At 43.1% G+C, this 23,666-nt stretch overlaps 1 protein-coding gene across 5 annotated transcripts in view; it reads right to left on the bottom strand.

Moving 5' to 3' along the window:
* The window catches only part of IQCK (IQ motif containing K), a 1,231,453-nt gene that overhangs the window by 923,760 nt on the left and 284,027 nt on the right, over positions 1 to 23,666 (bottom strand). For all 5 annotated transcript variants that reach the window (XM_069647159.1, XM_069647160.1, XM_069647161.1 and 2 more), the window contains one exon: positions 15,138 to 15,235. In XM_069647159.1, the coding sequence (XP_069503260.1) occupies positions 15,138 to 15,235 (98 nt within the window). The remainder of the gene's footprint in view (positions 1 to 15,137; positions 15,236 to 23,666) is intronic.

Below are 23,666 nucleotides of genomic sequence, written 5' to 3'. Positions count from 1 at the left end.
TTAGGCAGCCACCTGCAGTGTTTGATGGAAACAGCGGCCCTGCACGTGTATGAGAATACGAGTTATCATGGATGCGTTAAGCCATGTTGTTGCAAAGTGAGAATGTGTTTAGATTCTGAGTGAAGGTCACCAGCTTTGATTTTTTGGTTGCGAGCTAAGGAAGCCCACGCATGGGACACAAATTATAAGGTTCAATTGTTTTTTGACCTTGAGAGAAAGGGAATGTTCCGTAAGGAATGCAGTGAGAGGAGGTTTGTAATAATGAACATTTGATAAGGTTATGCATTCCAAGAGTGTGTAAGGAACATGAAAATTCAGTTCATGAAGAATCTTTGGTGCGAGCGCAGTGAGCATTACGGTCTGACTTACGCCAAGAGAATGGAAATGGTGAATATAACGTAAGTTTGATTTTAACAGCTGTATACCGGAACAAGCATTAACTTATTATTATCTGAAGATTAATTTTGGCAATGTAACGCAAGTACTATCTTTCTGTGTGGTTGTCTTTTTTATGTGGTTATGGGGAGTGCAGGATCTAGGTGCATGTAGACTATCACTAGGTTCAGCCAGATTGAATGATAATATTTCATTAAAATGTCATGTATGACCATATCGAATTGTGTATCAGTTTCCACGTTGTTTTTGTCTTTGTTGAGATTGTTTGATGTGTGTGCTAATTGTTAGTTTAAACTCTATGCCGAATTAAAAAGTCAATAGATATATTGTAATAAAATTCGGGTATTGATACACATTTTCTGTTATGTTTTCCAAATAGCTACATGCTGCCTTACTGCGATTGCCATAGATTCCAGATGCCAACTGATGGCTTCTTCAATCGGCAGGTGCACGTAGTTGTCAACGGCTGATCACAGTGACTGTTTTTTGGGACGATCGCCCAGGGCCAATGTGCCCATACGCTGCACTAGTGATTAGGAGTAACATAACATCCTTTATAGTGGTCTAGACCTAAGTTGATGCAGAAGCCCTGGAATTCACTGTGCGACCAAAGCGGTTCCTTTACCGAAAACAAACACTTTGTGTATGGAAAAAGAACAACGTGTGCCTCACGATTAACATTTTGGATCACGAGCGAAGAAACAAATTTGCAATTTGATTGAATATGGGAGTAGTCGGATGCTCTCAGAAAGTTTATTGTGAAATAAAAGTACTTTACAAATTGTACAGTGTTATTGTTTTCTTTTAAAGAACGGTTTAATATTTCGAATTGTGACGTGCTGTGTTGTTAGTCGATGTGTGTTGATTTTCGGGTTCTGTGATTAGGTGATTATGGGCACGTTTGGCTACGCTGAAGAGGAACGTCACTGAGAAAGGTGTAGAATATCACTAGGGTTGGTGATGTGAGTGTCAGAGGCGGGGCATATGATTTAGCGACGTCAGGCCAGTTTACCTTAGGCAGATGCAGCAATGGATAAGAATAGCACAAGATGGACGCGGCCTGCTGCCAGATTTCGTATGCTTTTAAAAGAGGAAAAATGAGGTAAGGTGAATTGGAAATGTTTGCGATAGATCAACGTATGTATAAAAATACATGGTTGAACCCTCGGGACAATAATATTTTCTGATCATTGCACTTGTGAAACTTATGAAATAATGTTTGGGGAGGTGAGGGTTGATGATTATGGGTGGGATATTTCTGACGTGATTTCGAATAAGTTTACAAAGTTTGTTTGGATTTTGTGCAGAGCTTATATGACGATTGTATGTGCATTCATTTGACAGTTTTGAAAAAATAAAACGTGGGTGGATTTCCAGCAAATTTGCATAAGGCTCATTGGCAAGGATCGAAAAGCATGGTTTTGCAAATGTGGCAGTGTTTTCTTATTTGACAAGTGTCATAATGTAGTTAAAAAAATAGAAGTATACCTTTAGTGACTGAGGGGTAGGCTGTAGCTATGTGCAGTGGTCAGAATGTCGGGGTCATGGTATAAGGTCATGATCCGGACAATGTGGCTACTTGCCATGACCAGAAGGGACAAAACATAGGATTAAAGTGGCCATGTCCACCTGGGACTGGCTTTGTGGTAAAGTTATTCGAAATTAGGATAGATTTGAAAGGGAAGAAAAATGTGCTTGTGGTAATATGCACACAGGGTTTTCTTTTTGCCTTTTGCAGGCTGCCATGGAAAGTGAAGAGAGGCCCTGTATGGAACCCCCGCCTTCCCTTTCCATGGTGGCCATCTTGGAAAAGGATTTTCCTTCCTAAACCGGGACGCGAAAGGCGTCCCGGTATAGGACGAAAAATCCTCTTTTTTAGTAGCACCGGTTACCGCTTTGAAAACCTAGGCTGCTAATGGCCTTCATCCCCCATTTCAGGGGCTGGAATGGAGGGCAATGGTCCAGAGACCTTGTTATCCACCCTCACTTTGCTTGGGCTGATAACTTGGGCTGCTGGGCCTGTATCCACCATTCCAGTCCGTGCAACGGAGGATGAACGTCCCAATATTCCCATTACCATAAAACAAAATGTAAATGGAAATGTTGTAAAATCTTATTGAGTTTATGTACTTAGGGTGGGGAGGGAAATGAGGGAAGAGGCACCAAACACTAATATGGAGGGACAGGTGGACAGGGGAAAATGTTGCACGTGTGTTATTTCTAAGGTAGGGGGCAGTGTTTCTCATGCTCCTTGATTACAGCAGTGGTGGTGTCTCTTGGGGAGGAGGGATGGCCTTAGCCGATGCCATTTTAAGATAAATAGCAGTTTTGCTAAATGTATGTACTGTGTACTAGATTGTTAATGAATGAATACGAATAGGTGTTGGAGCTGTGCAAGGGAAATGTTGAAGTTGGAAGTTCCTAGATCAGTAGAAAATGTAGTTCCAAACTGTCCACGAAGCACAGATCTTATTGTGAAGTGCGTACGGGTTCTCGCACGTCATCATGCTGTGCGCCAGCATAGAATGTGGCATTCTCCGGAAGGTGTGCAATTGAGTCAGATGTTCGTAGTTAAGTTGCGCTGATAAAAACCTATGAATTCTGTAAAAAATCTTTGTTAAAGGGACGTTATGGTTAAAGGCATGGTCTAGTAAAAATTTGTATTGTCGCTACAGGTCGGCCATGTTTTTTTAAGCCTAAGTGGCTCGATTTTAGAAAACTTTCCTATGGACCTTACCCGAGTTTTCGTCCATTAAACGCACGCGAAAACAAGCACCAGGGAGCTGCCATTTTGTGATAATCCTATCATTTCCCCCATCGCGCTGGCTGACCTGCTTTTGCAGCACTAAATCATATCCCCCGCCCCTGAGCCTGTCATCAGCAGACTCGTACCGCCCATTTCCCAACGCCAAAGCACGTCTTGTGTCAACATTCGCTGCGCTTCAGCTAATGACGTGCCGCCATGGAAATGGCAGGACGCCTCTTTCCCCAATAAGTATAAACAGACCGTTTCACAACACACAGCAGCAGATTTTCGATTCCATTCCTCTCTCTGTGTTACTTAGAGTATTCTGTGACTCGTTTCTGTGCTCTGGTCAGCTACCTTCGCCGCTTGCAGCCCGTGTGAACACCTGTACCATCTCGGTAAATTATTTTACTTTGTTTACCACACAATGGCTACAATAATTGCCTACATGTACGAGCCCGAGTATACCGAGGAGGAACTACTGGAAAGGGAAGCATGCGAAAATGATGGGGATTCGGATGGCAGTTGGCAGGACGAATCAACAGATGAAGAGCCTGGGCCTAGTCGCATGGACAGCGTCTCCACCTGGTGCACATGCAATCGGTGCGAGCTAATGCCGACCGAGGAGGAGAACTGCTGCTGTCGAGAAAACTCAGGATGCCTGGCCTACATTTCGGAAGGCGAGCCACGACCGCAATGCATCACCGAGCTGCCAGACTTCAGGGCAGCCTGCCTCACACGGTCCGTGTTGAGGATAATGATGGTGCTTATTCACGAACTTCGCGCAAATGTTCGTCCTCGTAATCCGAGTAACGAGTAAGTATACTCTGCTTGTCATGCCACTCCTATTTCATGTTCTTCGACTATATCCAAAATTACATCTACATATCATTGTAACGCATGTAAGTCGTTCAATAATGTGCATTGTCTAGATAGCATTTGTCCGTGTAAAATGCCATTAGTTACAAGAATTGTCATTGACAACAAACGTTTATTAAACTTATCTTGGTCATTTAAAAACAGTTTGTTTCATTCCTTTTCACAGGTGGTACAGGCTGGTGGCCTATCGTTCCTTTACATGGTGGCTCCACGGGAGGCTTGGACACCGCGTTCGAAGACTGATACCCGCCTGTGCCGTTCGTGCCATTAGAGAAACGTTCCCGAGTGACAGCGGTCAGTACAGGGGATTTTCTCTCGCTGTGCTGCAACCTGACATGTATAATCTTTAAAGTCTTGTATTTTTGTGTCACGAAAATAAGATACAAAAAAAACACCACATATATTTTAACAACGGTTGTTTCGATTTTTTAAATGAATCAAGTGTGTCTCCATTCAAGGATGGACGTCAGAAATCTGTGCTCCGAATGGGTGAAGGTCTGGTCGCTGTGAAGCAGGGTGGTCACTATCTATCTAAGCTAACATAACATATTCTCGATAATGCATGCACTAAATAACACTTGTTCAAAGTCTTTCAGTAGGTTATGTCGCTATAAAAGTCACACATATTTATACTAACAATTACCATTGGATTATACAGGCCTAAGGGTCTTGACCACTATGATACACCGGTTGAAGTGTGGGTCTGTGCTCACAAGAATCTCCGGTATGTGGCATTTGTTATTGATAAGCAACGATATACTATCAAAGGCGGTTCGCGCCAGTGGATGAGCGCTGGCATGGGGGGCTGTCAGGGGCGCGAAAGGCCAAGGTGCCAAACTGCATGTACACTTGAAAAGGTATCCCACGCCAAAGGGCCATCGGTCACATGGACTCCTCAGACTCCGTGTCTCCAGCCAGGCCTCCCCTTGAAGCAGGCCGCCCCCCTGCAATCCACATAAGTGTGTCTCCATTCAGCAGTCTTCCTGTGCCTTTTCTGCACGCCCCAGGCCCATCTATCCCACCCCCATCTATCAAAGGCGGTTCGCACCCAGGGATGAGCGCTGGCATTGGGGGCTGTGACGGGCGCAAACGGCCAAGGTGCCAAACAGCATGTACACTTCAAAAGGTATCCCACGCCAAGGGGCCATTGCTCACATGGCCTCCTCAGACCCCGTGTCTCCAGCCAGGCCTCCCCTTCAAGCAGGCTGCCCCCCTAAGACCACGACATACATATGTCATTCATTCACAAACACACCCCTGTTTCTAATACTTTATAAACCACTTGATATGTCTCATGAGAACATCTTTGTGCTTTGCAAGTCAACTCCTGAACGTGTTACCTGGCAACCACTGAGATGTACGCTAATCTGCTCGTCGTCCTGCTATCCGTGAACTTCTGTGACCGCTTAGAGCAAACCCATCAGTGTGCTACCTGTGGCCACCCACGTATTCTCCTGCAACATACTGCTGTGCTTGCTGAATCCAACTGTTTGTTGGTCAAGGTAAGGCCATGTATCCTAGTCATATTTCGCAGATTTTTAAATTTCTATCTATTTGCGAGTAGAGTACACAATAGTGCTATGTTCATTGGTCTCATTGCTATTGACTTGAGTTTCCATTGCTATGTTATCAATAGATCTATTTATTTTCATCTGTGTCTATTGTCATCGAATTGCATCCTTCGGGGGTCCAGTCTATAATGTAAGCATGTTTCCTTCTCATGCAAGACAGAACATCCAAGGGACGAGTCACATGTTCAGATTTTAGTCACATCATTTATACATTTCTGCAACGTATGCAAATACTAAGCCGCACATAATGAACTGGTATAGTTCCTGCGACCAAAACAAACCTTGCATTGATCATTGTATGATTCATTTACTTTTGTATCAAATCTTTATTCTTGAAGATTGTATAATAATGTCGATATTTACTTTTCAGATTTATCAACAATGCCTGCCTGTTCGATTAGCGGTTGCCCTTCGAAGACCCATGCGAAATCTGAAGGCAACACTATGCATGTATTCCCGAAAACTGTTGATCGAATAAGAGAATGGGTCAGACATTGCGGATATCCACTGGATGAGCTGGAAAGTAGAGTCCAACAAGTCTTACAGGACAAGAGGGGTGATCGATACCGCATCTGCAGCCGGCACTTTTCCTTGGACATGTACACAACTTCTTGGGTAACAAAGAAGAATAAACGGCGAACGACACGGAAATTGCTCGAAAACGCTATTCCCACTCTATTCGTCCACATTCCGCCACCGGTGAGTCAAGTGTCCGGATTTAGCTTTAGGCCTTGCGGTAGTGTGTAGGTAGCCGAACGGATTAATTGATATTGTAGGTGTTCTATCCCTTGTAATAATTTTGATATTGATATGAGTGTATAGTTTTTTGAATAATGACATTTATCAATATATTCTTTTTCGATTTCATAACCCACAAACGCAATGTATATATATGGGAACAGGGAACTGTGCTGTATTGAGCATTTTTCAAGTATTCTGTCGCCTTACATGGCTATTTTTAATATTGGCATTTCATTATCAATCATTAATTTACCTTTACAACTTCTTGACTATCCCTTGAATCTGAAGCAAGAACATTTTACATCCTTGACGTGGTCGCAGTTATCAACCACTTCTAGCGCGTATCAGGTAATCTTACTAGGCTAATCCGCTACAGACTTCTTTTATGCATGGCAAGTAATAGTTTTATTTTATCGTGTAATTATTTTACCGAATGTTTGGTTAGTGCTTTCCAATTGATATACACCTTATTTATCGTCCACTGGTGTTTGTTTTCAGTTATAATTAGTGTAATCCAAACTAATGCAAGTACTGTCTTTCAGGGAGATGCTGAAGCGTCCGCCACATCTACAACATTTCTAGATGTTCTTCACCAGCAGGAGGTATGGATACTGACAGCTCCATCGAGCGTCATCATCAGAGCTGGAATTCTTGTCGTTTGATTGTTCTACACAATGTTTCATTCGTGGTTAGCCGTTGATATGTACCTGTGCTGTCGACCCCAGGTGTGTGTTATGTTTTCACTATTGTAATCCTCACTAATGCAAGTACTATGTTTCAGGCAGTTGATGGAGCGTCAACCCCTGCACTTGATGCAGAGCCTGACATTCAAGTAATTCCAGGGGAAGTGGAAGCGGGACCATGCGTATACGAATCGGCGCAACAGCTTTCGGAAGTGCGCACTACATTTGCAACATCCATAGATATTCTTCAGCAGCACGAGGTATGGATACTGGCAGCTCCATCATGCGTGATCATATAACGTGATTCCATTTGCTATACTTTCTTCCCTATTAACGCAAGTGCTGTGTTTCAGGGAGACGACGGAGCTTCCACCACAATCACAACATCTAATTTAGATGATGCAGATGTAAAGGAATCGGAGAAATAAGTCGATGAAATGTGATCATATTTAGATTTTCCTTGATTCTTTTGGACAATGCATCATTTGTGGTTATCTCTTTATATGTACCTGTGCCGTCGACCCCAAGTGTGTGTTAGGTTTCCAATATTGAAAAGCATACTAATGCAAGTACTGTGTTTCAGGGAGATGCGGATGCCTCCTCTCCAATACAACCATTCATGGCAGTCCATGCAGAGCCAGAGGTATGGATACTGACAGCTCCATCGAAATAGATCATCACTGGTCGAATACTTGTCGTTTGATTTTTGCACACAATGTTTAAATCGTGTTTGGCTATTGAGATGTACCCGTGTGTTCGTCCTCACGTGTGTTTTATGCTAACAATATTTTGATACATAGTAATGAAAGTACTATGTTTCAGGGAGACAATGGAGCCTAATTCCGTGCTGTCCATGCGGATACAGAAAATATAGTCGTTGCAGCGCAAGAGGAAGGGAGGACATGCGGAAACGAATCGGAGCTACAGCGTTCAGATGTTGAAGGTCGAGTCAAAAAAGTTGCAAAGAAAAAAAAACAAAAAAAGGTTAGTTACAAACAGTTCATAACTTTAAAAAAATGTTTGTGCTGGGGACTATTTTATGTTTTTTTCCAGTCAATTGGACTACACTTTATCTTGTGTTTAAACTGAACATCCCTTTTCCAATCTCTCCTCCAGTTACCCGTGGGTGTCAGAACTATACATACACAGACAGTGAAACAAATGAGAGATGTTGCTTGCCAGACCATGTACACTATGGAGGAACTATTAATTGAGGCGAGGCGTGTTCAGGCTCGAGATGCTCATGTCCAATGGCCAGAACATGAATTAACTGTGTTTGGAGACTACAGCAAAGTTGCATTGGACCGCACCACCACAAGAAGATGTTATTGAATGTATTGAAGATAGCTCTGAAGTAGTTGCAGATCAATTCACACAATCTACACCCGCCAAAAATTTGCCACCAAAAAACCTGTCGACATTGTTGTGTTCTCCCATCAATGTTAAAGTAATAGATGTCGAAATGACAGAGAATGAACCAGCCGCAACATCCATAGACGCATCAGAACTTGATATCAGCGATATTACTTTCCAATGTGTTGAAATCTCCACAACGTCACAGGCCGAAACAACGTTGACGCAGGATGACAGTCTAATGAAAGAGAGCAAATACATTGTATTCGACAGTTGTTTGATGGAAATTATAAGTATGCTGAAATGTGTGCATTCCATTAGAGGGAAAGTATGTGGGAAGCCATTGATTGATGTGACTCGTCAAATAAAAGGCAGTAACGTCAAAATAAATGCCGCCTGTAGATTAAATCATAGGTTCTCATGGTCTGCACAACCGATGCTGGGGAAACTGCCAGCAGGCAATCTACTGTGTGCAGCTGCATCACTTTTTAGTGGCTGCAGTTTTAGAAAGTTAGAGGCTTTCTTTCAGTTTGTGGGACTCCATTTCATTTCTAAAGCGCTGTACTACATATACCAACGTGATTATCTGTTTCCGGCCATTAGTGATACTTGGAAAATTGAACAATTGTCTCTAGCAAGTACATTCGAAGGCAAACGATTCAGGCTAGCCAGCGATGGACAGTGCGACAGCCCTGGATTTTCTGCAAAGTACTGCACCTACCACTTTCAGGACATGGATAGTAAGAAAATTGTGAGTTTGGTGGTCGTGCAGGTAACACAATGTACATCGTCAGTGGCCATGGAGAAACTAGGATTTATAAAATCAGTGGAATATCTACAATCAAGGGGAATGCACATCGACCTCATAGCCACGGACAGACACGTTTCAATTGCCAAGACAATGAGAGAGCAGTTCCCACATATTAAACATCAATTTGACGTATGGCATCTTGCTAAATCAATCAATAAGAAAATCTCGGCTGCAGGGAAAAAAAAAGGTTTTGAAAGTATTTTGCAGTGGTCCCATTCTATCACCAACCATCTTTGGTGGAGCTCAAAAACCTGTGAAGGGTCAGTGGAAATACTACTTGAAAAATTGCGGTCACTGATGCACCACTGTACCAACGTTCACCGCTGGACAGCAAATCAACATTTCCACCAATGTGAACATGGCCCTTTGTCCCCAGAGGAGGCACGGAAGAAGAAGTGGTTTATTCCATCTTCACCGACACACAAAGCCATTGAGAAGATTGTTTTCGACAAAACTCTATCAAGAGATTTGAGAGGACTGACAGAATTCTGTCACACAGGAGATTTGGAGGTGTTCCACAATATGTGCCTAAAGTACAGGCCAAAGCGCTTGCATTTTAGCTTTCGGGGCATGAAACATCGCACTCTACTAGCGGTCTTGGCCCATAACAGCAATGTCGGACGTGAACAATCTAGGACTAGGGGTAAAGTAAGGATGCCTCGCTACACTAAGGTGTTTTCAAAACGAAGTAAGCAATGGGTGATCAAACCAGTCTATGATGAAATGCAGTTCGACTTTGTGAAAGGCCTTATTGTTGCTGTGTTAGAGAAGCACAGATATGGAATTTTGGACGTTTCTGTGCAGAGCAGTGATCCATTGCCACCGAACATTGCGACTGTGCCATGCCCACCCGAAGCACAGCTGTTTGTGAAGTACAAATCCCGGTTTAAATAATTGCAATACGATTGTCTTTTTGTAAATAAATGTTATTGTACAGTGTACCTGTAACCATAACCCCTACCTTCACCATCATGGGTGGCGAACAAGCTGGGTGTCATCTTTGAATTCTCTCTATTCACCTCATATATGTGTATGTATATATTTTTCTCATGTCTCATCTCATGTAAATGTAAATGCTGCGCACTGTTAACGGAGGGGAGGCTTGCGTATTGCAAATAATAAAACAAACAAACAAACAATAAATCTCACTTTTAACTCAACTCCTGTGGTACTTTATACTTTCCCTGACCTTCCGCCAAAAATTAAATGTCTCAATTTGGGCTGCAAAGCTCGTAGACAACGGGGACAAAATTGGGGCACTTAGAACGTGCCAGCCAAGCGGGCCGTGGCATTTGGGAGAGAAGCCAGTTCGCATTTGCACATTGAGGCGCACTACATAGAGGGATTCTAAACTTCAAGTTCTCACAGATGCTTATACTACGTGATGTTGCAAATAAAGAATGCGAAGGAAAGCGGCTTTAATTTTCAGCTCGCGCCCAGATGAGGCCCACAAGTCACACTGGAAGTATAAGGGTCTATTGTTTTTTGACCTTGAGACAGGGACCATGCCGAAAGAACTACATTTGAAGGGGGTGCGCAATAACGTAAGAGACGATAAGGCAGAAAATTCAGAAACTAGACCGAGTTTCATTTTAGTTCAGTATACGAAAAAATTGTTGTCAAGAGCACGGTCCGTTTTACAGACTGCATTACGAAGAGACACAATGGAAATTTCAAATATAATGTAAGTAAATCTTTACACGCTTTTATACCGGAATGAAGATTTAATGAATGGATGCATGAATAAATGAACGAATGAAGAGCTAGGAAAAGCAAGGAAAATGTGTTCGTAGTGGGCACATGGACATGCAGGTCCACTGGTCTCACCGATCTCGGTCCTTGGCCCAGCCACTTTTCCCTGCACTGCCTACCTGCACTACGGGACTGTATGTATCCTTCAGCCCCTTCTCCCGGCACTTACCTTGCACTTGCCACCAGCTGGCCCTATTATTTAATTTGTATTCAACTAACCATGTACAGCCCTTGCCCATGTGCGATCAGAAAGACACCTGGCCTAGTAGGATCGTTGTCTGTCTGCCCTTGTTCCCCACCTGCCTCGTCGCGGCTAGAAACACTTGAGTATAGGCGCGTTACAAATGCCATATCATATATCATATCATTCCTCACGCATGTAGACTAACTGTCGTTTATCATTGTGTGTTGGGCTCGATTTATTTAGTTACTTTTCGCATTGATTTTAGAGCCGAACATACTCCATTGAACTATCCTTGCAAGCAAATAGTTTCTGATCGGCTGTAATAAATAAAATAAGTAATATTAATGAAGATCGGCTGGCGAGACTAATTATAATTTTTTTGTTTTCATAACAGGTATTTGCTCTCCTTCTGCTACTGCCATCGGTTTGAGACACCAGCAGATGGCTTTTACAGTAGACACCTGCAGCTTCGTGTGAACAACTGGAGCACACTGACAATTTTATGGGATGATCGCCAAGGGCCCTCATGCCCTTACGCTGTATTAGTGGCTAGAAGCAACATATCAACCTTTACGATGGACTAGTGCCTAGTTGATGGAACAGCCTTGCGGTTCACCGTGCTTCCAAAGTGCTTCTTTTAACGAAAAGCAACACCCTGTGTACCATGGCGGATACAGAACAAAGAAAATAAACGGCTTTCGGAGTTCATATGGCAATTGCTGAATGTTCTCTAAACATTTCATGTAAAATAAATGTACTTTACCAAATGTATCGTGTTGCTGTTTGATTTTAAAGTACAGTTTCATATTCCGAATTGTGGCGCGCTGTGTTGTGAGATGGTCTGTGTTGGTTTCCGGGTTCTGTGTGGAGTCGCGTAGAAGACGACTGGGCGCCTTTGCCTACGCAGCACAGTAACGTCACGGAGAGAGGCGGGGAATATGAATGTTTGGATAATGTCAGGCTCAGGGGCGGGGGAATTGATTTAGTGCCGCAGAAGCAGGTCAGTCAGGGCGATGCGGCAAGTGATAGGATTATCAGAAAATGGCGGCGACCTGGTGCTTGTTTTCGCGTGCGTTTAATGGACGAAAACTCGGGTAAGGTCCATAGGAAAGTTTTCTAAAGTCGAGCCACTTAGGCTTAAAAAAACATGGCCGACCCATAGGGACAATAACATTTTTTACTAGACCATGCCTTTAAGTTGCGCTACTAAAAACCTATGAAATTCAGTGAAAAAACTTTGTTAAAGGGACGTTATGGTTCCAAGTAAAACCGAAAAACCCCTGAAATTTGCCAGTTATAGTAAGCTAAGCACCCATAACCCGTGCAACCACCCTGCACTGCTAAGACTAACACCCAGGACATCAAAGATGACATCACATATGCATTAACTTTTCATGCAGAGCCTCCACAAGGGATTGTCATTATAATATTGGCAGAAAAGTATCAGAGATAATTGGTGAACTATCATATGCCAAATAGTTCATTAAGCAATGCATTGCAAAAAAATGCCATTGCATTACTGAGTTCTTTCAGTACATGAACGAACTCATGAAGAAACGTAGGCATTGTTTGCAGCATGCGCTATAGAGGTGCAATATTCGAAATCTTCCCATGTTGGATACTAAATTGATAAATGCTTCTATTATAGAATTTTGCATACTGTGAAACAAGTATCTACGAATGCTTCACTTACTGCATAATTGTACTATTACACACGAAACATAAATAGACCACAATGCATACAAATAGAAGCATATACAGGGAACGTAAAGTAAGCAAAAAAAACTGCAGTATTACCAGAAAGTGTTCATACCCGAACTAATTAACGTCATGTACAGAAAATATTCTTGTGTTTCAAAATTCCTTCTTCTACTATGTGTATGTATCATATTATTATTTTTAAAAATTTTAAATTCCTGACTGACAGTGAAGAAAGCCACCTGGCTTAGATATGTCAGTGAACAAAAAAAGAGGGAGCTAGACATGTGATGTCATCAGTGATGTCATCAATGACATTTGTGATGTCATCTTTGATGTCCTGGGTGTTAGTTTTAGCAGTGCAGGGTGGTTGCATGAATAATGGGTGCTTAGCTTATCATCACTGGCGAATTTCAGGGGTTTTTCGGTTTTACTTGGAACCATAATGACCCCTTAACAAAGTTTTTTCACTGAATTTCATAGGTTTTTAGTAGCGCAACTTAACCATAACGTCCCTTTAACAACGTTTTTTTACTGAATATATATATATATATATATGATGAAGGATTGCTGTGGCAATTAGCTACAAGCAAATATTTGGCTAAAACGTCGCTTTTTCATGCACTACGACAGAGGGTAAAACATAGCGGAGAGAGAAACAAACTAAATTACAGCATGCAACCATAAAACATCACCAACAGACAACCTGAGACCCACCCAACAAGAAAAGACCCCACCAGAATGAACACAAGGATCAGACACCTGGAAAGGAACAAACAAACCTACAGAAAACGCTAAATGTTAGATAATCAACCATAATCGCTTTGTGCCAGCATGCCATAAAGGACTGGCAAACTAGCACTACCATCAAATAACCTTTCACCCACTCAAAAAGTGCAAATCCTAACAGGAAGAAGACAAGAATCAGGCAACAAGGAACAAAGCAGCAGAAAAACTCAAATGGCATTTACTCCAAATGCTTCGTGCTAGCATGCCATATAGGCGCTGCCCATCAAGCCTATCAATCGCTATTCTTGCAGCAACAGCCAAAACCAAAACAAAGGCAAGGGACCCTCACTCAACTTCTACGTACCCAAGACCAATAAGCAACATGGTAACATATAAAAATAAAGCAATCAACATAAAGGACCCATCCTGGACAACCTCATGCTCAACCACCCTCATGCAGCAAATGCTCACCAACCACATTAACACAAATGGCTAGACAAACCCCCCGCCCAAAATACTCACAATCAACATCTCTCAAATCACCTTGCAAGCCTCAGGCACCCGGTCAAAGCACCATGACAAGTTAAACACATGAGGTCTTCCATCTGCTCACTAAAGGCCTCTGGTGTACCAATCAATGTTCACCTAGGAAACACATGCATACAGATGTAATTTACTCCTTGTACTACATGCACCAACAGTTAAGCACAACTCCTTGTCTTCCATCTCTTCCCCTAACCAAACCCCCATCCCTTCACTTTCCATTTCAGATCCACAAAAGCGCTTGGGCACCATGCAAATGACAGTGATGTGCGGTATACACGCCAATGGCAAAACACAACCTAACAATTGGTGCCACTAAATGATAGCGCAGTTGAACATATAGATACCAGGAACATTTGATGGGATCTTCTAGATCGGTGTACGCTATACCTGAGAAAGCTAGCTGTATCAAAAATACCCAAAGAACCAATCCGTTTTTTCTTACATGATTCAAAAAGGACAGAATCACCAGATGTCGAGATGGCTAATGGTCATTATTATCAATACGTACTTCCAATACGATGATCATAGGGCCAGGATAATGAATTAATAGAATTCAGTACATAGCCAAATATGAGTTAATGGGGTGTAGCACTAATTACAGTACCAGGATCACATTTTTGGCCGAATTGGTAGCGGGGGTTTGTGAGGAGACATCTGGAATCAATCATAGAGTGAAGAAATGACTGATGGAAAAGCTGATGCAGGGAAGGAACACAGTAGCCAGGGAATTAAAATACAGTGAAAAGTGGACTCTGGGAAACGAACTGGAAAGGTTATTTGCCAATGTTCAATATTCATATAACAATGTGGTGACAGAGGCAAGTGTTCAGATTAAGTCATGTCATGACAGTGAACACCACTGTGGCACTTTTTGACTTTTAACACTGTTGACCATCAATGACTCCTAGCATTGTTCTTGCATGACGTCCAGATACTGCTTCATAATAAAGCTTAATTGTTTCCACATGACTTTGTTGTGTTCGTTTTTTTTTTTTTTACATTCTTAAGAAGATGAATATACCGAACAAATTGTGACAGACCTACTGACCTCAAAACATTTCTGCTTGTCTGCTTCTTTCAGCATTTCCTCCAATCCTGGAAGGAGGATTGGGAAGATAAAAGCTTCCAGATATTCCCGGACAGGACCTGAACAAACACACATTTTAGGTCATCAGAATTGCAATTTGACCCTTACTACACTAAATTTGCAAAAAAACGACTTGCATACATGTGTATTTTTGTCAGGATCGTACAAATTGTCAACACACTGACTGAGCTTCTAATGGACTTCTTAATATATAATCAATGTAAATTAGTAAATATAAATCGAAAACAGTTTCAAAATGATTTGGCACATTGCTTTAAAGAAATACACTGGTACATGTGAAGACTACTAAATAGCCACCCCTCCAACACATCTCTGCATTTGGGGCTAAAGGCATACCTAGAAGGCCTAACAGGATTGTTCTTGCTTCACTCACTAACACATTTTCGGGGCAAGTATTTACACTACACCTGCTTGAAAGTTCACGGTCTGCCACTGCAAATGACTCAATTGTGCATGTAATGAAGGCACAACATTTTCACTTCAAACAACCCCTTGCTAATTACACAAACAGTGACACTGCGTCACATGTTTTGGTACATTTGACAAACAATGTTCAGAGGACTTACTGGGGGTGCACAGGACACAGGCAGGCAACACTCAGTTCAACTAGTGTTCAGAGGACGTACTGGAAGGGGAAAGGGGACAGGACACAGGATGGCCACACTCAGTTTAACTAGTGTTCCGGGGATGTATTGGAGGGGGTGTACTGGAGGGGACAGGACACAGGCTGCCAACACTCATACCTAGTGTTCAGAGGACGTACTGGAGGGGACAGGGGGAATTGGATAGTGCGGAACATAGGACAGAGCAAAATAAATAATAATAAGTCAAATATAAATAAATAAAGAAATGTGATACACAATAGTAGTGCAGCCGGAAAGTGGCAAAGTGCTAGGTAAGTCAGATAGGGTGAATCTGATAAGTGCAGAAAAAGCGTGCGTGGGGGACTGTATGTGTACAGATACAGGCCCCAGTGCAAGGGGTGGCCCGGAGGCAGGGCATTGGGGTGGCAGGGTGAGCAGGTACCTGGGGCCGAAGGAAAGAGGGTGGCCAGGTGCACAGTGCCAAGAGATAAAGTAAGTGTGCAGGGGAGAAGAGGAGCAAAGGCAGAAGCGAAGAGGAAGGTCACGAGGTGCTTCCGGATCCGTAGAAGGTTCTCCTCAAGTTTCAAGGTGGCAGGGAGGCTGTTCCAGAAGGAGGCCCCGGCCGAAGATAGAGATCTACCCCCAGCTTGTTTCTCTGAAAAACTACTGACCCTGAGGGGGTTAGCAGTAGAGGAGCGAAGGGCTTGGGTTGGGAGGTATTTACAGAGGGATAGTTGAAGGTATTGTGGGCCCAGGCCCCAGAAAGCCTTGTGAACAATGCAGAGGGTTATAAATTTAATCCTTGCATCCACTGGGAGCCAATGAAGGGATTTCAGAGCTGGAGAGATACGATCGCAGGGCTTGAGGCCAAGGACAAGTCTCGCAGTTCTGTTCTGGATTAGTTGCAAACGGCGGAGAGTGGAGGCAGGTAGATTTAGAAAGAGGCTGTTACAGTAGTCCAACCTAGAGAGAATCAGAGCTTGGGAGACAGTGAGCTTCTGAGGGAACGAGAGGAAAGGCAGAGTACCTCTGAGGAAGTGCAGTTAGAAGTTTGACTTTTTAGAGACATCAGAGATGTGTGCAGAGATGGAAAGTGAAGAGTCAAAGATGACCCTGAGGTTCTTAGCCTCGCAGGTAGGAGCAGGAGGAGGGCCAAGAGAGGCCGGCCACAGAGTGAGGGGAAAGGATGGTGAAGGTGTACCAATGAGGAGGATCTCAGTCTTGTTGGCATTTAAACAGAGATTATTGCGGCACACCAATTGCGAATGGCAATTAGGTAGTCAGAGATGAGGGAAGGAGAGGAGGTGGCTGGAGGGAGCTTGAAAATAAGTTGGGTGTCATCAGCACAGCACTGGAAATTTGAGCAGAAAAAGGAAATGTAGTAGGCGAGAGTTGCCAGGTATTGGTTGAAAAGCCAGGGTGAGAGGTTAGACCCCTGGGGGACACCACAGGTAGAGAGGGAGACAGAAGATAGGAAATACCCTAGTTGTACCTGGGAGGGTCGATCAGAGTGGAAAGAGGTAAGCCAGAGCCTGATCGGTGAAACCCATGTTGTCACGGAGACGATTGAGCAGGATGGTATGATTGACCGGGTCGAAAGCAGAGGAGAGATTGAGTAGCATAAGGACAGAGGGGATGTTAGAGTCAAGGTTGGACGCTGAGCCACTGTCCCCACCTTCTTGAGACACTGTCATTGATTTCATAATTTCTTCTTAAGAGGGAAAATAAAGTATCACGAAACTTTAATACCACAGCGATTATGCGTCATTGATAAAAAAAAAATACAATATGCTTTAATTTATACAATTTCCATGTCACTGCCCTCACATACATTATTACAATTAAATCTGCAGTATGCTGTGGCTGCATTTGTGATGACAAAACTAATATTTTGCACAGCAATTCAAGCAAGCCAGACAGGTTCATATGCAGAATTGTGTGCGCTTTTACATCATTTCTGCAAACATGTTTGAGAAATACAAATACTGTGCCATATTTAGCAGGTTGTATACAAATTGTTCGAGTTCCAATTCCTCGAATTACAATTGACCGAATTGTGAATGTCAATTGTAACATATATGGGGGGGAAACGCCTGCAACCCCCCACCCAACGCAAACCCCCCCAAAGCCCCTTGTATATTACCAAACCGATATATATATATATATATATATATATATATATATATATTCGGTCAATTGTCAAAAGGTCAATTGCGACCCTTTAAAATCGGTCAATTGTTCATTCGAACAATTGTAAACGAACAATTCGGGTAATACCATTTAGGGTTTAGCAAATACACATTCCCCACGTGATCGAATCGGAAGTGAACTGTTCGGTTGAATCTGAGCAAGCGCATTATTTTAGTGCTGGAGGGCCACAGTGGTGGGAACCTTTCACAGCCGCCTCCCGCCTGCACTGGGAGCGTATAACACCAGCATGATAGCACCACATGCCCAAGAGCATTCAGGCAGAAGGCAGGCGCCCCATTTCAGGCCAGAATACTTTGGGGTTATACGGTTTCCCAGGTTGGTAGTTCTTTCATGGAGAAGAAAAGAAAGATTAAAAAAGATAACATAATTGGCTCTAACATAAAGCAGCCCTGTACAATTCAAACATGCCTCAAGTTTCCATTTCCTCATCTGGCTGATATTGAGCCCCAATCGTCATGCTCCTAAGGTCAGAAAAGTGTCATGGTTTCAAAACAGGCTGTAGAATGGAGTCAATATCGGCGGTGATGTGCCTGGCACTCTCAAGCATAGCGCAGACCCTGCCCTCCTTTGGTGAGCACACCCACCCCCCAACCCCCCAACCCCCACAACCCCCACAACCTGCCCTTTTGCTCTCATAAAGTACATTTCCAAAGTGAAAAACGCCCTCCCGTCTTAAAATCCTGGCCAGATTAGTCGAAGGATTTTGTTTTTAATTACAAGGTGTAGACACATATGCACTGCAAACCGTTCTTATTGAAACCAATTTAATATTTAATATTGCAAGTGCAATGCTTTGAAATCTGATACAGAACTGTTAGGGCTTTCAAAAGTGCCTGTGAAATAGAAGCATCGAGCGAAGTCAATGACTTTAATACTTTGTAATTAAAAAATATCTTTTAATGTGGTGTTTCAAGTCAATCATCAAAAGGTTTTTTTGTATCTGTTCTGGGAGTGGTGCTATGGGACTCATTTATATTTCGACCATCATATAAAGAACACTAATCCAATCACTGGCTTTAGCATACATGCCAATATTATCCATTGCATTAGGGAGGCACTAGACCGCACCTGGTTGTAACTTTGAATTCTGGGATGTGTAAACCCAGATTTATAATGGGAAAATCCAGGACTACAAGTCCCAGAATGCAAAATTATAACCAGGACTAGACTAGCATCTACTGAATTGAATGGATAATGCTGGCATGTGTGCTTTACACATCTCTTGATCTTGCTGTATATCAAATACAATTCCTGGCCGCAGGTGATCTAACAAGTCCATGCTGGAGGCGCGTGATGTGATGCTGTAACGGGAAGAGTTACTAACAGAGCGCAAATCACTGGCACAGTAGCAGCAGACACTGTCCTCATGTGATGACTGGTCACATCAGGTTTGGTGTCTTCCAACATGGACTGTCTGGCCGCCTCGTCCCTGCTATCCTGTTGTCCAATGGGCGCGTTAGGAACAAGTTGCAGGTAGTACATCTTGGATACATTTAATGTTGGCACCCCGCATCTTGTTTACGCTCACCCACTGCAGTAGGTGTAGTTGTGGCATATTCTTCAGCTTTGGTGTTTTCCCGTTGTAGGGGGGGTTCAAGGGGTGTTGAGGTGTCTCAATAGGTGAATGCAGTAGTTCTGCTCATGGATGGTGTCACTTGGTTCCATTAGCGTCACCAAGGGTGTGGACCTCCTCTTCAAGTGCCTTTGAAGAACTTGAGGCATTTGACCGAGCCGCTGTCCAGCCTCCAAGGAGCTTCAGTACCATATCAACAATATGGAATTCATAGCCATCATTGTTGCTATCAAATCATCCTTTCCTGTCAGCAGGGTGTTCAGAATCTTATGGACAGCAGAACAGCAATGTTGTGTCTGGACAGGAAGGGGAGACAAACTATCATTATATGTGTCTTCTTAAGAAGCAGTTGTGGAAATGAGCCGCCAAAACAACAACATTTCTCCTGTTCTGCCTCAACTAAATGTGACGAAAAATATGGAGACAGATTCAATAAGCAGGCTTCGATGTGTGCCACATGAATGGACACCAGGAGAATAAAACTGCTTCAGAAATGTCATCGTTGGGCTTCTCCCCACAGAGACCTCCTGGCCACCAGGTGCAATGCCCAGTGCCCTCTGTATGCCTCAGGCTTATGAGTGGTTGAAAGTGGTGGCAGGGATGGAGGAGATCATTCCAGAGGGACTAGGGGAACCTTCATTCTGGAGGCCAAAATTGGAGTAGGGTTTCCATCCATTTTCACTGATCCAGTGAACCCTGCAGAAATTCAAGTGATTACCGTAGTCACAGAGGACTTTGTATAGCTCTTTTCTGGCCTCCTCAGATAGGGCTCTCAGAACACCTATTTGTTTCTAACAATTGTCTGATGCTTTTGCGGATCCAGAATCTCTTGGTTCAGTCATTCACACTTCCCTACCAGCACTGACCCTACGAGGCTGCTTCCTGAAAAATGTGCCTATGTGCACTTCAAGGCTTTAGAGGACAATACTGCCATGATATGCGCTGCCAGGAAAGGATCTATCTTGAAGCAGTAGGAGAGAAAATGGCCGAGGTCTTGTACTTGGGCTCTTCAAAAATCCGACTACTAGGATGGATCTTTGAAGGAACGTTTTCCCTTTTATGTTCCTTCTTCCATTCCAAAAGTACAGACTGAATTTCACTTCAATTAAAAAAACAGTCTTATTTGTATAGATCCTAGACTATACACTTTCGGCAGAAGAAACACTTCACAATCCCAGTGTGCCCAGATGCTTAAAATTAATTATAGAAGGAACAAAATCCTTCAGAACAAATGTACCACCAATGTGTAATGTTCCCTAGTAAAAAATGCAGCAAGGCCACTACGGTCAGATGGCTTGTTTCTTGTGTCTATAAAGTTTTTACAGACAGCGGTATTCAGGTTTCACAGTGGTTTCACACTCAGTCACCCATGGCTAAGGAAGCATTGGTTGTCTTTCAAGACATACAGCCATTAGAGTTACGTGGGGCACTCCTCATGCGTGTTATAAGCACCAGTCAGTCAATATTTCCTTCAGAAGACATGCCCCTCTTGGTCAGGAGGTTATGGCAACCATTTTGTTTGAGCCCTGGCCATGGCATAAGGTTACAAAGAGATACTGCCGAGAGGGCTTTGGGGAGGTGGAGAGGGAACGGGTAAGAGCAAGGACCAAGAGAACCGAAAAGCAGGAAAGCAATTTTTCATTATGCATTCCTCCAGCTATTCCCCCATGCCAACTGCTGGAACAAGGGGTTTACTGAAGAACAATGGCAAATGCAAAATAACACCCCTTCGAGTAAGGGGAGACAGCAATGAAAGAGGGCACCGCCCAAAAGAAAAGTGGGAATGCCAAGAAAAGACTTCCCTACGTCTAATCAATAGGCAGAAAAAGGCAGCATTTGCGACGGCTGGGTAGGCCCTCGGAGAGGCGCCGGGGCTGGGAGCTTAGCACGAAAAACATGAAAAGGGAGAGCAACCTTTGAAGAAGCCTCCTAGCATTCCCAACCAGTTGCAGACAAGGAACAGCAGGACGACAGAGTAATATTTTATACAGCCAACAGCTGATTACTAAGCCTTAAGGGTGTTTTGCGAGAGGCAAGTGTAAAGGTGGTCCTCTTAAAGCACCCAAAGGCTTGTGTATGAGCCAACCTTAATATGCAATTAAAAGGTGGTTCACAAGAAAAACGGGTTCAGATTTTGGTAGTGAGGCTGCAGTTATGGCAGAATTTCATTGGGAGGTAATACAGCCCATTTAGTGCCCAACTCATGATCGGGCCAGCCCTTAAATGTGGCGATAACAGCGGTACCACCGCATTTATGGGCTACAGTCCAACTCGTGCTGAGGCCCTGTGTCAGTTGGCAGGAAATGAGGATTGAGGGGGCTTTCTGGCCGTAGTCCAATTTCGTCCAAGGGTATAGCTGTTGCTGGGCAGATCCTTTAAAGCAGGCTGTCTACCACTAGACAACTACCTCCACGTTTGAATATTGCAAAGCCTCTTATTAGAGGGCTGGGCTAAACTCTCAGCCTAATTTCTGGATATAAGAAGGGGAGCTGGACCCAGGAATTAAGTCGACCACTGGAAACTGAGGCGATCCGAAGTAGACAATGACTGAAGAATGCCAGAGGACTGCTGCAGGAACAAGCATTGTGTCAGCTAACACACTGCATTTCTCACCTCAACCTTCGACTGATCAGGGGAGCCAGGCACCACCCTCCCTTTGACTGATGGGCATACAAAGCCATTTATTCTGCTTGAGCTGCATCACCATCCCTGGGTTAAAAAAGTGTACAGGCTTGCAATTTGCCTACAGCCCATAGAACCAGGTTTTGATCTGCTGCAAGGACAAACCCAGTCTGGCTGTTGTAATCTTCTTGAGCACCTCAGGATTCTGCTGCAACGCAGGAACCCTGCTGTGCTCACTTTCACACGAAGGGGAGCCTGCCAGGAACCTGAAGAACATCCACTGAGCTGTTGAGAGCCTAATGACCCTGTTCGGAGTCAGTGCAACAACAAATGGGAGAGACATCTTTATTCCCTAATAAAAAATCATTGCCTATAATTGTCTCTTTCCCTCCAGAAAAGCTAGTTCACCCTGCCCATACATATTAACCCCAGGGAGCAGTGGTGTGCCGCCTATCTAAGAAAGGGCTAGAGCAAGAAAAGTGAGCATCCCGAGTCAACGTTTACCTCCACTGATAATTGCTTCATGTGTGCATGCAACCTTTAGCCCATTCACTGTGTAGAAACATTAAAAGAACTACTGCAGAAACTGCAGAGTTTGACACAGGTGGGAAATGAAGGACTTTTATTACTTCCCATCATCTGTGACTCTAAAATACCTAAATACTTAGGACAACTAAAAACCAACATCTATTCCCAAGTGGGCCGGGATTTCCTCTCACTGAATGATAATCCTTCCTTCCACCACTATCAACAAAGTCGACCGATTTTAGCGGTTCATCACTCTCTTTACACAGCTTGCTTCAGGACCACAATGTAGTCTAAAACTCAATTTAATGTTTCAAAACATAAAGGCTATCGATTTGTCATACCTCCTAATCTATGGCCATGCATAATTATAGCAGCAAAAGTCGTGTGCAGCTAACATCTTTAGCTAGTTTCCTTAATAAATGGTGACATTAATTTAAGTCATCAATGAATATTAGGTTTAAGCACCAGATACATTTAAATGTGTGAATTGCTCAATATCATGTTTCAATTCGTGTTGTAAGGGTTTGAAAATCTGCCCAGTTCTTAGCAGTATGCACTTTACAGTCTATAACAATTAACATTCCTATGATCATAATGTACTTCTTTTGACCAAAGCATGTCTAGATTATAGCATTTTGCACTTTAGTATTATTGGTTTGCTTTTTAAGTACCTTTATGGGCAATTATCGAAAAGGACCAATGTGAATACTGGGATTTCCCTCCCTTTACTTTGATACGCATTGATACCGAGTTTTTAACGGTTTCGGTATTTGGTAATCATTACTCGAGGTATTGTAAAATTTAGTTGGTAGCATTTGCACTTTAACCTGCATGACATTCCAGTAGTTCAAAGAAATAACTTGAGGGACATTAGGGTATTACATATTCCCCAGTTTACAGCACTATGCACTTTACATTTTAGCAGCAATTTTAATGTTCACATTGTGACGG

The sequence above is a fragment of the Ambystoma mexicanum genome, chromosome 2q, assembly GCF_040938575.1.
Source record: "Ambystoma mexicanum isolate Mex_15411 chromosome 2q, UKY_AmexF1_1, whole genome shotgun sequence".
In the NCBI taxonomy this organism is placed as follows: domain Eukaryota; kingdom Metazoa; phylum Chordata; class Amphibia; order Caudata; family Ambystomatidae; genus Ambystoma; species Ambystoma mexicanum.
Note: the sequence above shows the minus strand (reverse complement) of the source record. Positions and strands in the feature narration are given on the sequence as shown.